Here is a 16,644-nt window from a genome sequence, read left to right as displayed (position 1 = left end):
ATAGAATTTGGGAGTTGAAAGGAACTTACTGATTACCTAGTCCACCTAGAATGGAAGGTAAAAAATAGTAAGGCGTTAGGTGCCTGCAAAACCTACTTCACCACTTTTTTCCAAGAGCTTCCAAGAACCCCATAAGTCATCAAGGAAGAAATCTCATATCTATTTACTGAAAAAAAAACCAAAACACTATCATTCAAAACTGGCAGCCTGAATGCCTTTCTGTAAGGAATAAGAAGTCTTGAATATAACTATACCTTTCTTGGACAAAAAAAAAAATCCTACTTTATGTGAAAAAAGAAAAACAATATCCTCTTGGGGGTAGGGGTAAGGGGTATTTCTAGGAAATCCAACTTAGTACAAGGAGACAGTGATTTCTTTTCTCCTGGGCTAATAGTACAAAAGAATTAATATGCTTTTAAAAGAGCTATCAGTAATAAATATGGTTATATTTTAGGCCAGATATTATGCTGGTTTTAAAAACAACTGACTCAAAAGTTATCAAAATCCCTCTCAACTACTGGGATTAGTTTAAACAAATAGTGATCATATTTATCAGCCACTTTTTATGCTTAGTAATGAATAACTCACATCATATAAACAGGAGATGGAAGGTGACGGCTTTGGGGGTCCAGAAGTTATAAACCTAGTCTAGACCCAGACTCAGAGGCTCTAACTGAAATATAACAGAACTCTAAGGTTTAATAGCCCCCTCTCTTAAAAAACCAGATGTACTGTTTTTGATGCTAAGATGCAAATCCTTGTTAGTGGAACAAGATGTACAAAATAAAAGTGTGTCTTGGTGGATTTTTGGCATGATGTGGGGATACTGAATATGAATATAAATTTATTCCTGAGTGCAAAAGTTCCCATTGCTCTTTTAATTACAATGCTTTCAAAAACACTGATTAATGATGCCTTGTACAATAAAATACAAACGTATCCCACATCTTAAGTGTGTACAAAAGGGCTTAATATTCTTGAATTCTTAGCACAGGAGGTAACAAACCAATTCCCGTTATTCTGATGCAAGTGTGGATTTTCAAACAAACCACTGGCAGATAAGATGAAATTTTTTAGGAAAAAAGTCATTGCCCAACTTCTACTGGCAATATGCTATTTCATAGGACAAGAAACCAAGCAAAATAACAAACGATTCTTGTGATTCATTGCAGCTGACATCTCCCTCAGCCCAACTTGTAGACTAGGAGAGGGAATTTTTTCCCTGTATTACCCTAAATTGAACCCCTCAGCAGTAGAGCCAGCAACAGGATAAGTCATGTGTAAACAAGTCATGGCATTCATAGGAAACATAGGCAAGAGAAAAGGGGAAACAGAAAAACATCCAGCAGAAATGGGCCTGAAAATGTATCAAACCAACCTACTTTAGGGGTTCTCTGTCTTGAGGGGATCCCATCAAGGACAGCAATTGCATCTTTGTCTTGTTTTAGCATCGTGTAACACTCAGCCATTCTGTATTTCACTTCAATTTCAGAGGGAAGACACTATTGAAAGACAAAGACAAAAATATTATAAGTGAGTTCAAAATACTATTGAAGCAGCAGCCATTTGGGGGAAAAATCCAAATTCCAATCTATTTCACTTTCATTTCAATTCAGTGAACAAGTAAAAGCTGCCATAACCCAAGCACTGCCCTCAGAAGAGTACAGTTCAACAGGGGAAAGGACAAAAAGAGCTATTATACAATGGAGAATTAGATAAGTGAAGAGGCTGCTCAGCTGTGGGAAACTGAGGTGCGAGGAGGAAAGCTTCATGGAGAAGGTGTCACCTGAACTGCATCTCTGAAGGGCTGGGAGGTGGAACGGCAAAAGACAAAACAAAACAATCCCTACTGCCTACCAACCTTTTTTTTAGGTACTTACAGCTTACTGGGGGAAAATTAACACATAAACTACTAAGTAAATACTACAGAAATACAAACCAATTGTGGGGGGCAGACTAGAGACCGACAACTGGGGGAAAAAGCAAAGGCCTCTCATTGTAGGTGGCCGCTGAACGTAGTCCAAGGGGGCACAAGGGATTCCAAGACATGGAGACAAGGAAAGAGAGTGCTGCAGACCCAAGGGATAGACTGTGTGCAAGTCAGTCCATTGGGCAAGAATCTAGAAAGAGTGAGGGAACTGACGCAGCATGGGGCTGAAAAGGGAGCTTGTGAAGGCTTTCAAATGGAGAAAGTGACCCTGTGTTTCAGGAATATCTATGGAGGCCACAGTGAAGGTGGCTTAGAGAAGGGACGGTCTAGAGTCAGGGAGGCCACTTAGGTGGCTCTGGTAGAAGTGGGAAGGCCCTGACCTAGAGTGGCAAGGTGAGCAGAGACGAGATAATCGGCAGGCTGATAAGACTTGGCAACTACCTCCATATGGAAGGCGAGTGAACAATCAGGGATGACTCACTCCAAGGTTGCTAGCCTGGCTAAGTGGAAAGTTGGGGATGTCCTTGATAGAAACTGGGAATTTAGGAGGTGTCCTTTGGCAGGGGTGGTGGGGTGGTGGTAAGAACAGGTCCAAAACAGAACTCACCAAGTTTGACATGCCTATGAGACATTCAGGTTGTAAACACATCCAGGGGAATGGGGTTTTTTTTTTGGCTATTAAACTGGTATAGAGAGCCAGAAGGGTCCTTAGAGACTGTCTTATCTGACTCCCTCAATTCTACAGCTGAGGGCAATAAAGCCCAGAGCAGGAAGGGGAGTTATACAAGGTCATGCACTTTATATACAGCAGAGCTAAGATGAGAAGTCAAGGCTCATGGCTCCTAAGCTAGGATTGTTTCTCCTACTGCTGACTAAGGAGATGAAAAAAAAATACTGTTTCAGGACTCTTCACCTCGTTAACTTTTTTCAGGGAACGTGCTTCTTCAGGGGGTTTGGCTTTGTGTTAGAAAGTATCTCTGTTGTCAAAACAGAATGTATCAATAAATCTTTTTAGAATTAAAAGAAAAAAAATGAACTTGCTGACGATGATAGACAGTTATTTTCAAAGTGCCAGGAAAAGGAAACGAAGTCAGCTTTACAATTTCTGTTTTTTCCAGGGGCCTGTGTTACACAACAAACCATCATATCTGCGTTGCCAAATACCTGACTCTGAGGAGTTGAAGCAGCACTGCCAGTGGAAGGTCGCACTTTAGATGTTTTACTTAAGGCCTTTTTCTGCTGTAGGGCCATCGTGTACTTGCTAACAGCGTTCCGATATTCTTTATCATGAAAGAGAGAATCTGCATGGTAGACCAAAAGCTGGTACTTCTGAGATGGAGAGAATAATTCACTGGGGGAATAAAAACAACACATCCCACCAATAAGTTCTTCCTCAAAACTAATGAAGCACCTAAACACAGTGTGCACAGGCCCTAATCCAAGGCCTGGCCCACAGGAAGGGGCAATGAATAAAGTACAGTTACAAAGACAATTGTCTTGAACTTGATCAAAGACCCAAAGACCTAATCAATCCACCAGTCTGACCAAAATTTAGCTAAAGGTAATTGAATATTCCAGATGTTCTATCTTTTAACATCTTCAGGAACCAAAAGTAATAGCTAACTTAGATTTAAATGTCTGCTAGCAGAAAATGTATACTTTATAAATCACATGGAACAAAATGAAATGCTCTAAAGTAAACATTAAAGACAGACAAAAACCAGGTCTCCTCACTGTCAACACTAAGCGGACAGTGGGAAAGTGAGCTTCACACTCAGGATGCTCAAAGTGCACTAATGGAAATGAGGGGCTGGGCAATCACTGCATTTTTAGTCATTTGTAATCCTTCTGTTTGTGAGCAAAATGTTTCCAAAATTGCAGCAGTCCCAGAATACTAACCCCACAATGAAGGGGAATTTTAAATATGACACCATTTACGCCGAGCTGGTTACAAATATTAAAAAATTTCAATTGGATTTGTTTTAAAATGGCGTCGGATCCCACAACCCTAAAACTGAAATATTAACTGAGTGATTCTTCTGATAGACTTGGTATCAGATATATACTACCAACCCTGGAGAAAGAGAAACTGAAAAAGCGATGACTTAAGTGAAGGAAAAAAATAGAGAGCTCAGCATGTTTTAACTGTTGCAAGAACCAGAAGTCAACAGATAAGTGGTTTTTTTTTTATTTTGGGGAGGGAGGGGGCCAGGAGGGAATCATGGTGAAAGAAAAAATTAAAATAGAAAAGAGGTGGTTTCAAATGGGGATGAAGACAATCAGTAGAGGCACCAATTCATTTCCGAGTGATGACAGTCCTCAAAAGCTCGGCAAAAGCTCTCAGACATTTTTTGATGGCAGATTAGAGGCAGCAAACCAGCTGAATTCTCTCAACATTTTCCTCTAAACAACTTTAAAATAATGTCTCATCAAATTTTTGAGCAGCAGAGCCAACAAAAGGTTAGAGTGAGACATTTCTCCAGCCTAAGACAACTTAGGAGGCTGGTAGGAGAAGTCTGTGACACTGGAGTAGAAGCTGGTCCAGAATGCACATGGTGCAGCACCAGCAGCAGGCCCTGGAGGTGGCTGGCAAAGGAACAGCAGCAGTTTCCTGGGCAAAGACAGAGGAGCAGTGACCACATCATTCCCCAGATCACACCACCTTGGAAGCACTGAAAACTTGCAGATCTCCAGAACTAGCTCTGAAAGTAGAAGTACAAAAAAGTCTGAAGCTTGGGACAGTGTCTCCCCATTCCCAGGTGAGCAGAGGCCAACTTTGACATAGAGTTCAAAACCAAGAAATAGGCTGAAAGAATGAGCAAACAACAAAAAAAGAACTTGACTATAAAAAGCTACTACAGTGGCAACATATAACAATGTGAATGAAAACAGTTACAAACAAAGCCTCAAAGAAAAAAATGCTAATTGGACTTAAGTCCAACAAGAATTCCTGGAAGAGTTAAAGAAAAAGATAACCCTGGTAGAGGAAAAATTAGGAAAAGAAATGAGAGTGATGAAAGAAAACTATGAAAAGAGAATTAACAGCTTGGCAAAAGAGGAAAATAACAGAAAATAACACCTTAAAAAACAGAATTGGCCTAATGGAAAAAGAGGCACAAAAATTCATTGAAGAAAAATACTTAAAAAGCAGAATAAGCCAAATGGAAAAAGAGATACAAAAACTCACTGAAGAAAATGATTCCTTAAAAATAATTATTTCATGAGACACCAGGAAAACAAAGTCAAAAGAATGAAAAATAGAAGAAAATGTGAACCATCTCATCAAAAAAACAACTGACCTGGAAAACAGGTCAAGGAGAGCTCATCTAAGAACTACTATACTACCTGAAAACCACTCAAAAAAAGAGCCTAAACATCATATTTCAAGAAATTATACAGGAAAACTGCCCTGGTATCTCAGCTTCAGAGGGTAAAATAGAAATGCAAAGAATCCCCCAAAAACCTTCTAAAAAAGACCTCAAAATGAAAACTTCCAGGAACATTACAGCCAAATTCCAAAGCAGCCAAGTCAAGGAAAAAATAGTGTAAGCAGCAAGAAAAAAAAACCAATTCAAATATCATGGAGCCACAGTGAAGCTCACTCAAAATTTAATGGCTTCCACATTAAGGGAGCAGAGGGCTTGGAATATGATATTCCAGAAGGCAAAGGAGCTAGGATTACAACCAAGAATCAACTATCCAACAAAACTGAGTATAATCCTTCAGGGGGACATTTTATGAAAATAGAGGACTTTCAAGCAACCAGAGTTGAATAGAAAGTTGACACTCAAACACAAGACTCAAGAGAAACATAAAAAGATAAAACATGAAAGAATAATCATAAGGGACTCAATAGAGATAAACTGTTTCTACATGGGAAGATGATACATATAAACCCTAAAGAACTTTATCATTTTGGAGGGCAGTTAAAAGGAGTCTACACAAAGGACAAGGGGTGGGTCAATTATGTTGAAATGATCCAAAGGAAAAAAAAAGAGTGAAAAAGAGGGATGCGCTGAGAGAAAGGGGAAGGAAATGGCAGAATGGGAAAAATTTTCCCACATAAAAGAGGCTACAAAGAAGAGCCTCTGCAATGGAGGCGGAAATGGGGGAAACGGGGGAAAGGTGGCAGGCAACGCTTGAACCTCACTCTCATCAGAATTTGTTCAAAGAGGGAAGAATAAATATATACTCAGTTGTGTATAGAAATCTCTTACCCAACAGGGAAATAGGAGGGGAAGGGGATAAGAGAAAGAGGGGAAATGATAAAAGAGGAGATTAAGGGAGGCAAGTAGTGAGAAGCAAAACAGTCTTCTGAGGAGGGACAGGATAAAAATAGAGAGAAGAAACAGAAGAAAATGGGATGGAGGGAAATACACATTAATCATAACTGTGAATGGGAATGGGATGAGCTCACACATAAAACTGAAGCGGGTAACAAAACGGATTAGAAATCAGAATCCAACAATATATTGTTTACAAGAGACACACTTGGAACAGACACACATAAAATTAAAATAAAGGACTGGAACAGAATTCAATATGCTTCAGCTGAAGTTGAAAAGGCAGGGGTAGCACCAATGACCTCAGACAAAGCAAAAACATCCTTAAAAGGGACAATCAGGGAAACTATGTTTCGCTAAAAGGTACCACAGAAAATGAAGCAATATCAAAATATTTTACACCAAGTTTCTCTAATAAAGGCCTCATTTCTCAAATATCTAGAGAACTGAGTCAAATTTATAAAAATGAGATCCATTATCCAATTGATAAATGGTTAAAGGATATGAACAGGCAGTTTTCAGAAAGAGAAATCAAAGCTAGCTATAGTCATATGAAAATATGCTCTAAATCTAAAACCACTCTGAGGTACCATTTCACACAATGTATTAGAAAGACAAATGCTGGAGGGGATGGAGAAAATAGGTACAAAAGCAAAGTGCTGATGGAGTTGTGGACTGATCCATTCTGGAGAACCATTTGAAACCACAGCCAAAAAGGGCTATAAACCTTACCCTTTGACCCAACAATGCCACTACTAGGAAAAGGCCCTATATGTACAAAAATATTTCTAGTGGCTCTTTTTTGAGGTGGGAAAGAATTGGAAATTAAGGGGATACTTATCAGTTGGAGAATGGATAACAAGTTGTGACATATGATTGTGATGGAATACTACTGAGCTATAGAAAATAAGCCGGGGGGCATGGGGGAAGGTTAGAAAAGCATGGCAAGAACTGATGCAAAGTGAAGTGAGAAGAACCAGGAGCTCATTGTGCACAGTAACAGCAATGTTGTAACGATGATCAACTGTGAAAGACTTGGCTACACTCATCAATACAGTGATCTAAGACAATTCCAAAGGACTCATGATGAAAAAATGCTATCCACCTCCAGAGAGAGAACTGATAAACTCTGAGTGTAAAGTGACGTATAATGTTCCCACTTCCTTTATTTTTATTTCACATGTAGAGCTGATATCATACTACTTGCCTTCCCAGTGGTGGGGAAGGAGGATGGGTGGGAGACAATTTGGAACTCAAAATTTAAAAAGTTAAAAATGAATCATTTTTTTAATGTAGAAAAAAAGTCTGTTTTTCACACATCCTCCCTCCTCTCCCAGGCTCATCCCACAAAAGTTTCTCAATCACACTGCCACATAACCTGCCCCCAAGGAAGACAACAAGGTGGAAACACAGAGAGAGCTCAGCCACTCGTTGTTATTCGTTATGACAATTTAATTCAACATTTATTGTCTATTCAACATAAAAAACTATACTGGGCAATGAGTATCTGGGGGAGGGAGGAGAGGGCAGTACAAACCTTTGGGTATAACAGTATATGGAAGTCTCAGTATGAAAACTCCTTCCACTGATGCATTTTAGCCACAGTCCTGAAAAGCTTCCTGGGACACTGAAGCCCATGATCACAGAGCTAGTGTGTGTCAGTATTAGGACTTGGACCCGGGTCATCCTGACTTCAATGCCAGCCCTCTTCAGCACGGGTGACAGATACAAAGATTTTTTTTTTAATGCATTCACTGCCTTCAAGGAGCTCACATTTTACTAGAATTCTACTATTATACATTTAATACAAGGGAGCATGTGATGCTAGGGGCAGCTAGGTACCAGGCCTAGACTCAGGAAGACCATCTTTGTGAGTTCAATCCTGATCTCAGACATCTACTAGTTGTGTGATTCTTTTTGCCTCAGTTTCCTCATCTATAAAATGAACTGGAGAAGGAAATGGCAAACCACTCCAGTATCCTTGCCAAGAAAACCCCAAATGGGGTCACGAAGAGTCAGACATGACTGAACAACGAAGCATGTGATGAGAACAAAGGAGAGAGTTAGATTAAGTACTCTAGGAAAATGTGAGGGGGAAGAGAACACTTTTGCCTGAAGAGATCACAGAAAAGGGAGCTTCTGAGCTAAGTCTAGGAGAGAGATGAGAATTGGAAGGCAAGAAAGAACATTCCAGGGAAGGGCAGTAACCTCTGCAAATATGCAGAGGCAGGAGTTGAGAATGGAGAACAGAGAGCAGACCAGTTTGTCTGGAATACAGTGTACATAAAGGGCACTACAAGAGACCTCTGATACTGTGAAACCAGTCAGAAGATCACTCAAAATGTTAGAAGTAGAAGGAATCTCAAAAATGATGATTTCTAAAGCACTTCATCTTTTACAAAGCACTTGCCTCACAGTAAGTCCAGGAGAGGTAGTACAGGGATTATTATACCTATTTTACAGATCAGATCCACCAAGGGGAAGTGACTTTCCCAAGGTCAGACAGCTAGGGCCAGGCTGAGTAGAGAACCCAGGACTTCTCATTCCAAGACCAGTGCTCTTTTCATGGCACCACTCCTGGGGCTGAGATGAGGGGCAAACATGTAACCTTATCATGCTTAATTCCCTTATCTTTAAAACAGGGCCAGTACTGACTACTTCTCTGGTCTGTGAAGACAGCCTCGTAAATCACAGAGTCTGAGAACTGGAAGGGGCTCCCAGGGCCAGCTCCTTCAACCTATCACTAACCATGAATTATTCCTAACAAGCGATCCTCAAACATTGGTGTAAAGCCCTCTGTACTCCCTGAGCCAGCCCAGGCCTCTTCTAAATAGCTCAAATTGCTGGGGAATTGTTCTTTACATCAAACCAAACATATGCTTCTTGGAAACTTCTGCTTATCACTTGAAGCTCTGCCCTCTGGGGTCAAGCAGACAGGTCGAATCCTTTTTCAACAACTTCTGACAACCTTTCAAAGACACTTGAAGCCAACTCTCACTTCTCTCCTAAGTCTTCTCACAGTACCACGATCCTGGTATAGTATAAACCCAGGGCTTTTAACCATGCTGACTTGCCTTCCTCTGGGTGCTTTCCAGCTCATCAATGTCATTTCTAAAGGGCAATGCCCAGTCCAAGACTCTGGATCAGGTATACCCAGGGCAGAGTAAAGTTGGCCTATCACCCCCCTGGCCCCAGGGACACTGCACCTCTCTAAATGCAGGATAAGATGACACTGGCTGACTTGGGTGCCACAGGACATCACAAACTCGCTGAGCCTGCATTTCACCGAAAATGCCAGATCTTTTTCAGACAACCCCTGTCTAGCCCTTACAGCTCCCACATCTTATACTCACGCAGTTGATTTTTTTTCTTACAAGATGTCTAAGACTTTTTAATAAGACTATTACTATTAAACCTCATCTCACTCAACTTGAACCAAACTTCTCACCTGTCAATGTCATTTGTGATTCTGACTCCACCACCTAACACTGTGTCTGGCACATAACAGGCACTTCGGAAATGTGTATGGACTGGCTGATCTGGTATCTTAGCTGGGCCACGCCCTCCCTGCCATCATTAAATGAGAGTTGTTAATATCACCACCTATAGTTCCCTTCCAGCTCAAACATTCTGTGATTCTAAGACATGTTTCACAATGGTGTTAGGAGGAAAAAGTTGCGTCAACTTTAAAGTTCTCCTGAACATGAGCTATTTATTAATTCTCACAGCCTCAACTCTAGAGTCTTTCCACACTCTGAACCAGGGGTGGGGAACCTGCGGCCTCAAGGTCATATGAAGCCTCAAGGCTGCAGGTTCCCCACCCCTGCTCTAAACCAATCTAGAAGCAGGGTGCAGTGGCAAGAGGGCTGAGTTTGAAGTCAGAAGATGTGGGTTCAGTTCCCAGCTCTGCTGTTTATCACTGGGTAGGATCCTCTCATTCTCTTAACTCTCTAGTGTGGATTCCCACTGCATTATTTAACCAAAGCTGCTCTCTCCAATGATGTCTTAGATGCCAAATTCAATGGCCTTTTCTCAAACTTCATTCGCCTTGCCCTGTCCACAGCCTTTGCCACTGTTGCTCACTCTCCCCTCCTGGATACTCTTCTCTGGAGGTTTTCAAGACACCTTCTCTCCTGGGTCTCTTCTTATCTGACAGCTCCTTCTCCATCTCCTTTGTTGGCTCTTCTTCCAGGTCATGCTCTCTAAAAGTAAGTGTCCCACAGGGCTCTGTTCTGGACCTTCTTCTCCTGTCCCTCTTGGTGATCTTATCACCTCCTATGGATTCGATTATTGTCTCCTTGCAGATGATTTCCAAATCTACTTATTCTGCCCACAGCTCTGCTGACCTATAGTCTTGCATCTCAAACTGCCCATTATAAATCTTGAACTGGATATCCTGTAGACATCTTAAACTCAACAAGTCCAAAATTGAACTTCCCCCTAAACCCTTCCTAACTCTCCTATTAATGCTGAGGATACCACCATCCTCCCAATCACCCAGGCTTGAAATCAAGGCTTCCTCCTTAACTCCCCTCATATCGAATCTGTTGCCAAAGCTTGTCAATTTTACCTTCGGAACATCTCCCCACCACACAGCCTGATCCCCTTCCCTCCTCTGACAAAGCCATCATCCTGGCTCAGACCCTCATCACTTCATGCCTCCACTATTACACCAGACTACATGCCTGGAATGCTCTCCCTCATTTCCGCCTCCTGGCTTCCCTGGCTTCCTTCAAGTCCCAGCTAAAATCTCACTTTCTACAAGAAGCCTTTCCCAATCCCTCCTTAATTCTAGTGCCTTCCCTCTGGCAAGTATTTCCAATTTCTCTGTATACAGCTTGTTTGGACACGGTTGTTTGCATGTGAGCTCCAAGAGGACAGGGATCTTTCTTTCACTGTTCTTTGTATCCCTATCACAGGCATATGCCTAGCACATGCCTAGCACATAGTTGACATTTAATGTTTCCCAACTAAATGAATGATTAATAAGAGCTTATATTCATCAATATATCTATTATCTATCTCAAAGTTCTCAAAACATTTCCCTCTTATGTCACTGGATCCCAGCACAATCCGTGTAAGGCAGACTCTATAGACTGGTACTATAATCCTCAAGTCTGCATGAGCTAATTCACAAAACCAAGTTTCAGAGCTTGGATTCACACCCAGGTCACTCCAATGTCAAGAGCTGTTCTCTCTCCGCTACATCATATTATTGTTGCCCTATTATGGTACCCCAGCACCTGGGATATCCAGGCTCCCTGGATCCTGATCAGGCCACAAGTGTCCCCAGCGCAGGCCCACCCACCTCTAGAGCACTCTCTCCCTAAACCAGTCCAGCTTGCTGTCTCTTCATTCCACATTTTCCTACCTATTCAAGCCAAGGCCTTCTTCTTGGAAGTTGAGATATAAAGACAAACAAAAGAAAACAAGCCTTGCCATTAGGGACCTTAAAAGAAATGCAATATGTACTTAGATTAGGAAATATAGGCACTAACAAATGGAGAGATCAGAAAAGGCTGATGAGGTGGTATCTGAACTGAGCCTTGAATGAGCCCATTCCATATTATATAGGACAGCCTAAGCAAGGGCAGGGAAAAGGGAGATGGAATGCCAAATTTGGGGAATAGCAATAAAGGCAGTTTGATTGGAACAAAAACGATGTAACACTGAAAGTGAAATAAACTGAAGGTTGGCTGAGACCAGACTATGGAGAGCTTTAATAGCCAGGATGATGAGCAAGTAATTTATTTCAGAGATAAAAGGAAGCCACAGAAGATGCTAGGGGAGGACATGGGGGATGCACCTTGGAGTGGAAGCTAGAATAGAGTACACAGACTGGATGCAGGAAGAATAATTAGGAGGCTATTGTAATAATAATAACAGCAGCCAGAATTCATATAGTACCTTGCAAATATTATCTCATTTGAGTCTTACAACAACCCTGGGAACTAGGTGCTTTTATCTTCATTTTACAAATGAAGAAACCAGCGCAGACAGAGGCCTGTCTGGGACAGAGAGAGGTTGAGTGAACTGCCCAGAATCATACAGCTAGTAATTGTGCGAGGCTGGATTTCAACTCAAGTCATTCTGATTCCTGGGCCAGGGCTCTATCCACTTTGCCACCCAGCAGCCTCAAAATACTCGATTATTACGTTCAACAATTTCTCTCATGTGCTGATGGAATTATGTTTTTCCTTTCTTCTAGGTTAAAGATTATGTTAATAAATTTCGGAAGAGTACAGTTTTCAAAAAGAAGCATCAACCAGGTAAATGAATAGACTTCTGCAGCACAGAGGAACTTTTAAAGGTAGGTCATGAGAACATTCTTCACCAGTTGGTAACACAATGTTATCTAGGTCACTGACAATATATGTGCAAGAAAATTCATGAAACTGTACCTTTATGTTAGACTCTACATTTTTCCTACTAAGACCAGAAAATTATCAGTTATGTAGTTTTACTGCAAAGGAAAAAGCAGTTGAGCTTTCAGATTTACTTTGCTGCTAGCATTAGTTTTGCCTTATGTTACAGACAAGAGGCATGGGGGCGGTGCTGGCTGTATGACCACCAGGAGAAAAAAGGAAAGATGTTGTGTAAATTCAGTCTAGGAAACTTGGTAACCAAAGATTCCAAATTCTTTCCCAGGAGTCTTCTCTGCCCCGCCCCACTCCCGCCCCCAGCATACTCCAGTCCAGACTCATGCCAAGGGCTACAGAAGCCTGCATCTAATCCATGCCATGCCCTGCCCCACCCGCTATCCCAAACTCTGGCCCCAACACCTCAGCCGTGCACCTGCCCGAAGTCCCACCTCCGGTACCAGTTACACCCATGGACCCGCCCCCTTTCCTGGTCACTTCCCATTTCCAGCGCTCCACCCCCTCTCAGCTCGGACTACAGGAAAACCCTAACCCCTAACCGCGACTACGTAAGCCCCGCCTCCAGGCGCGCACGCGCGTCCAAATCCCACCCGCCCACCTCCCAAGGCCCCGCCCTCTCTTACCCCGCCTCTTCTCATTGTCCAGGCTGCTCGCTGGCTCCGCCCCTCTCCGGGCCCAGGTGCGCGCTGACCCCGCCCCCTAACTCTGCCCCCCCCCTTACCCCGCCCCCTCAGGCCCCTCTGCCTCTCCCAATTCAAATGTTCCCAAGTCCCCTCCCCTTCAGGCGCGCCTCCTAACCCCGCCCCCATCAGCTTCGCTCGCCTCTCCTGGCTCGCGCACCCCCTAGCCACACCCCCTCAGGTGCGCACCCCTGACCCCGCCCCCACCGGCCCCCCCCCCCCCCCCCCGTTCCCCTCCCCCCACCGGACCTTTCACGCTGGGCCGCACTCACGGGTTGTTGTTGCTCATAGTGAGGAGGAGGCTGCTAAGGAGCCGCACGTTGGAGTGCAGCCCCGCGGCCGCCATGTCCCGCACGTGGTCGATCACATTCATCTTTGCTTTCCCGGAGGGGCCGCGAGGACCCAGCGGCGGCCGAGGCGGGGACCGGACACCGGCGGACTCTGGGGGGAGGGGAGGGGAGGGCAGCGGCGACGAGCGCGGCGAGCGGCACCTAGGCGAAGGCGCCAAAATGGCCGCCGGCCCGGGGTCCTCGCCAGGCCCCTTGCTGAAATGGGAGGGAGTCTAGGGCTCTGCCTGTGTGGAAAAAAAAAAAATCCTCGGTCCTTCCGGGAGTGCTATAATGTATTATCTATAAGGAAGAGCAGTTACTTTGCTCCTACCGCGAAAGTTAGCCACATAAGACGTGTTCGCGTAATTTTCTGCTTCCTCAAAGGAATACAAATTAACTACAAAGCCTCAGCAACTCTCGGAGTAAATTAAATATTTTCGTTTAGGCGCGTCTAAGACAATCCCAACCGTCGGGGTTAACCGCGCTTGCGCGAGTCATTGTTCCACATGGTTTCCACCCCACCCTTCTCTGTCCAGCTGCTGCTCTGGGTCCGCTCGGCAGATGTGTGCCCCCAGCATCCCCTAACCCTCTCTCCTCCACTGAGTACCTAGGCTCCTACTGGGTCAGCGGAACTTGGGTTCCAGGGAAGACCTGAGTTCAGATCCGACGTCAGACACTTGCTAGCTGCGTTACCTTGGGAATGTCACTGTCTGCCTCAGTTGCCTCATTTGTAAAATCAGGCAGCTAGGTAGCTCATAGGCCAGAGCACTGGACTTGGAATCTGGAAGACCAGAGTTCACATCTCGCCTCACATACTGACTAGCTGGGTGACCCTGGACGAGTCACTTAACCTCTGTCCGTGTCAATTTCTTTAGCTAAAATGAAGATGACAAGGACAGCACCTACCTCCTTGTTGGGAGGATCAAATAAGATATTTGTAAAGCGCTTTCCAAACCTTAAAGTGCAATATAAATGTTAGCTTCCCTCCCACTCCCCAATACCATAAAGTGATGCACCACCTTGTGTGACTGAAGAGAAGCAAGCCTTGGGCATGTACCATGGTATCATTTGGACTAGGAAGGTCATTCCCTGACCCTCTCAGAGCCTGCTACATCCTATAGTCGACATGGGGGAGGGGAGGTGATGAGGTCACAGTCTCTGGGAACCCCCTTGAACCTGGAGTACAGTCTCTGGGAGCCCCCTTGAACTCTCCTTGAATCTTCCAACTAGATCTGGCCTTCCCCTAAGGCCATAAACCTTACATCATCATTAGGCTCAAATCTCTACCTAGCTTTGTCCTTTATTGTCCAGCTACTTCCCACCCTTGACACTATTAATATCCATGCCTTCAGCTACTTCCCACCCTTAATCCCATTCCCTTGGTTCCTGGAGTCTGCCCTCATCCCAGTCTCATCAAGCTCCAATTTAGACTCCTCCTCAAGACCCTCCCTAAACCCCTCATCTAGTCACCCCAGACCACCCCTCAATCCCTCCCACAATCTTTGTGTATATAATCTCCATCTTGCCTCCATGCAGGCTCTCAGATTCAGTCTAGCTCAATAGATTGAATCTGGTCCCGCTTGTGAAAATCGGTGTCACAAAGGGTGGGATTTCTTAAGACAACCCATTATGGTGAATCCCTAATAAACTTTGTCTTTTCCCTTGGCCCAGAAGGCTTGAGTCAATTCTTTCGGCAGGACCTGGCATGTAGGTATTTTGGAGCCTGGAGCACCCCTAGAAACCTATGGTTCCATACCTATCATTCATTTTTCTTTAACCTCTTCAGAGGGACCAGGATTGGAATCTTGCCTCAGATAAACTTACTAGCTGTGTGACCTGAGCAAGTCCCTTTTGTAAGCCTCTGGCTCCTCCTTTGAAATTAGAAAAAAAAAAAAGCTTCACAGCTTTATTGCAGGAGATAGAATTATGTATGCATTTGTATGATGTCACTTTATAAACCTTAAAACGATATATAATGTGATCTAAAATGAGAGGGCTTGGGCTGGATGATCTCAAAGATTCCTTCCAGCTATTCTGTACCAGAAATAATCTCAAAAGTTTATTTGCTGCCCATTCCTATTAGAGAGTATAAGAATAAATGAAGTTTTCCTTAAAATGATAAGCAGTAGGCAAGCGGGGGTGCTGCTGGAGAGCGAGCAGTTCCTGATGGAGCTGACCAGGCTCTTTCAGAAGTGCTGATCCTCGGAGAGCATGTTCATCACCCTGAAGAAATATGATGGTCAGACCAAACCCATTCCATGGAAAAGGCCTGTGGAAGGCTTTGAGCCTTCAGACAATAAGCGGCTACTGATGGGAAAAAGAAGGTCAGCACTGTGGTGAGCTCCAAAGAAGTGAATAGATTCCAGATGGCCTATTCTAACTTGCTAAGAGCAAACATGGATGGGCTAAAGAAGAGAGACAAGAAGAACAAAGCAACACAGTGAGGGATGCTTGGGTTCCCGTTTTATTTCACCATCTAAACAGAATTCTGAACACGCTTGGCTGGTGGTACTGGCTTCTCTTAGGCCTGAATGGCTTCACATGCGACAGTAGCTGCTTCACAGTTATGTTAAAGGCATGTTCATCACCATCTCACTAGGGGAAAACAAAGATAAGACTTTTTAAACAGCAGGGTACACTTAGATTTTTTTTTTAAACCGGAGAAGGATATAGCTATTCCTAGGCACCACTAATGGGATTTACTAGTGTTCTTCCAAGGACCAAAGTACCTACAGAGAAACCATACAGAGGTCTACCTGTAAAAAGGGAAATGTACAATACAAGTTTGCATAAGGGGATTTGATGGGATAATTTTGGTCAGCTTAACTGATTATTTGTATTATACACTATCACCAAAGAGTGAAATTGAAAATCACCATTCAAGTCTGTGGGATGCTGTTATGTTTGGAAATGAAATAAATGTCAGTTGTATGAAGAGGAGACTTCAAAAAAATAAGCAGTATGTATCTAAAACTATCAGCAAGCATTATATGTAAAGAGGATAAGCTAGAAGCATTCCCAATAAGTTCAAGGGTGAAAAAA

At 43.4% G+C, this 16,644-nt stretch overlaps 1 protein-coding gene across 2 annotated transcripts in view; it reads right to left on the bottom strand.

Moving 5' to 3' along the window:
* ANAPC7 (anaphase promoting complex subunit 7) overlaps positions 1 to 13,785 on the bottom strand; it is a 29,287-nt gene extending 15,502 nt beyond the window's left edge. Inside the window, exons 1-3 of one of the 2 annotated variants that reach the window (XM_036736092.1) lie at positions 13,546 to 13,785; positions 3,095 to 3,281; positions 1,383 to 1,502 (exon numbers count right to left, since the gene is read on the bottom strand). In XM_036736092.1, coding sequence (XP_036591987.1) covers positions 1,383 to 1,502; positions 3,095 to 3,281; positions 13,546 to 13,646 — 408 coding nt within the window. In that variant the 5' untranslated portion in view covers positions 13,647 to 13,785. Of the gene's footprint in view, positions 1 to 1,382; positions 1,503 to 3,094; positions 3,282 to 13,522 lie in introns of both variants that reach the window. The other variant, XM_036736101.1, reaches the window with a different exon arrangement.
* Between the last annotated feature and the right edge of the window lie 2,859 nt (positions 13,786 to 16,644).

The sequence above is a fragment of the Trichosurus vulpecula genome, chromosome 1 (assembly GCF_011100635.1).
Source record: "Trichosurus vulpecula isolate mTriVul1 chromosome 1, mTriVul1.pri, whole genome shotgun sequence".
Taxonomy (NCBI): Eukaryota; Metazoa; Chordata; class Mammalia; order Diprotodontia; family Phalangeridae; genus Trichosurus; species Trichosurus vulpecula.
This window is presented reverse-complemented; position numbering and strand designations above follow the sequence as displayed.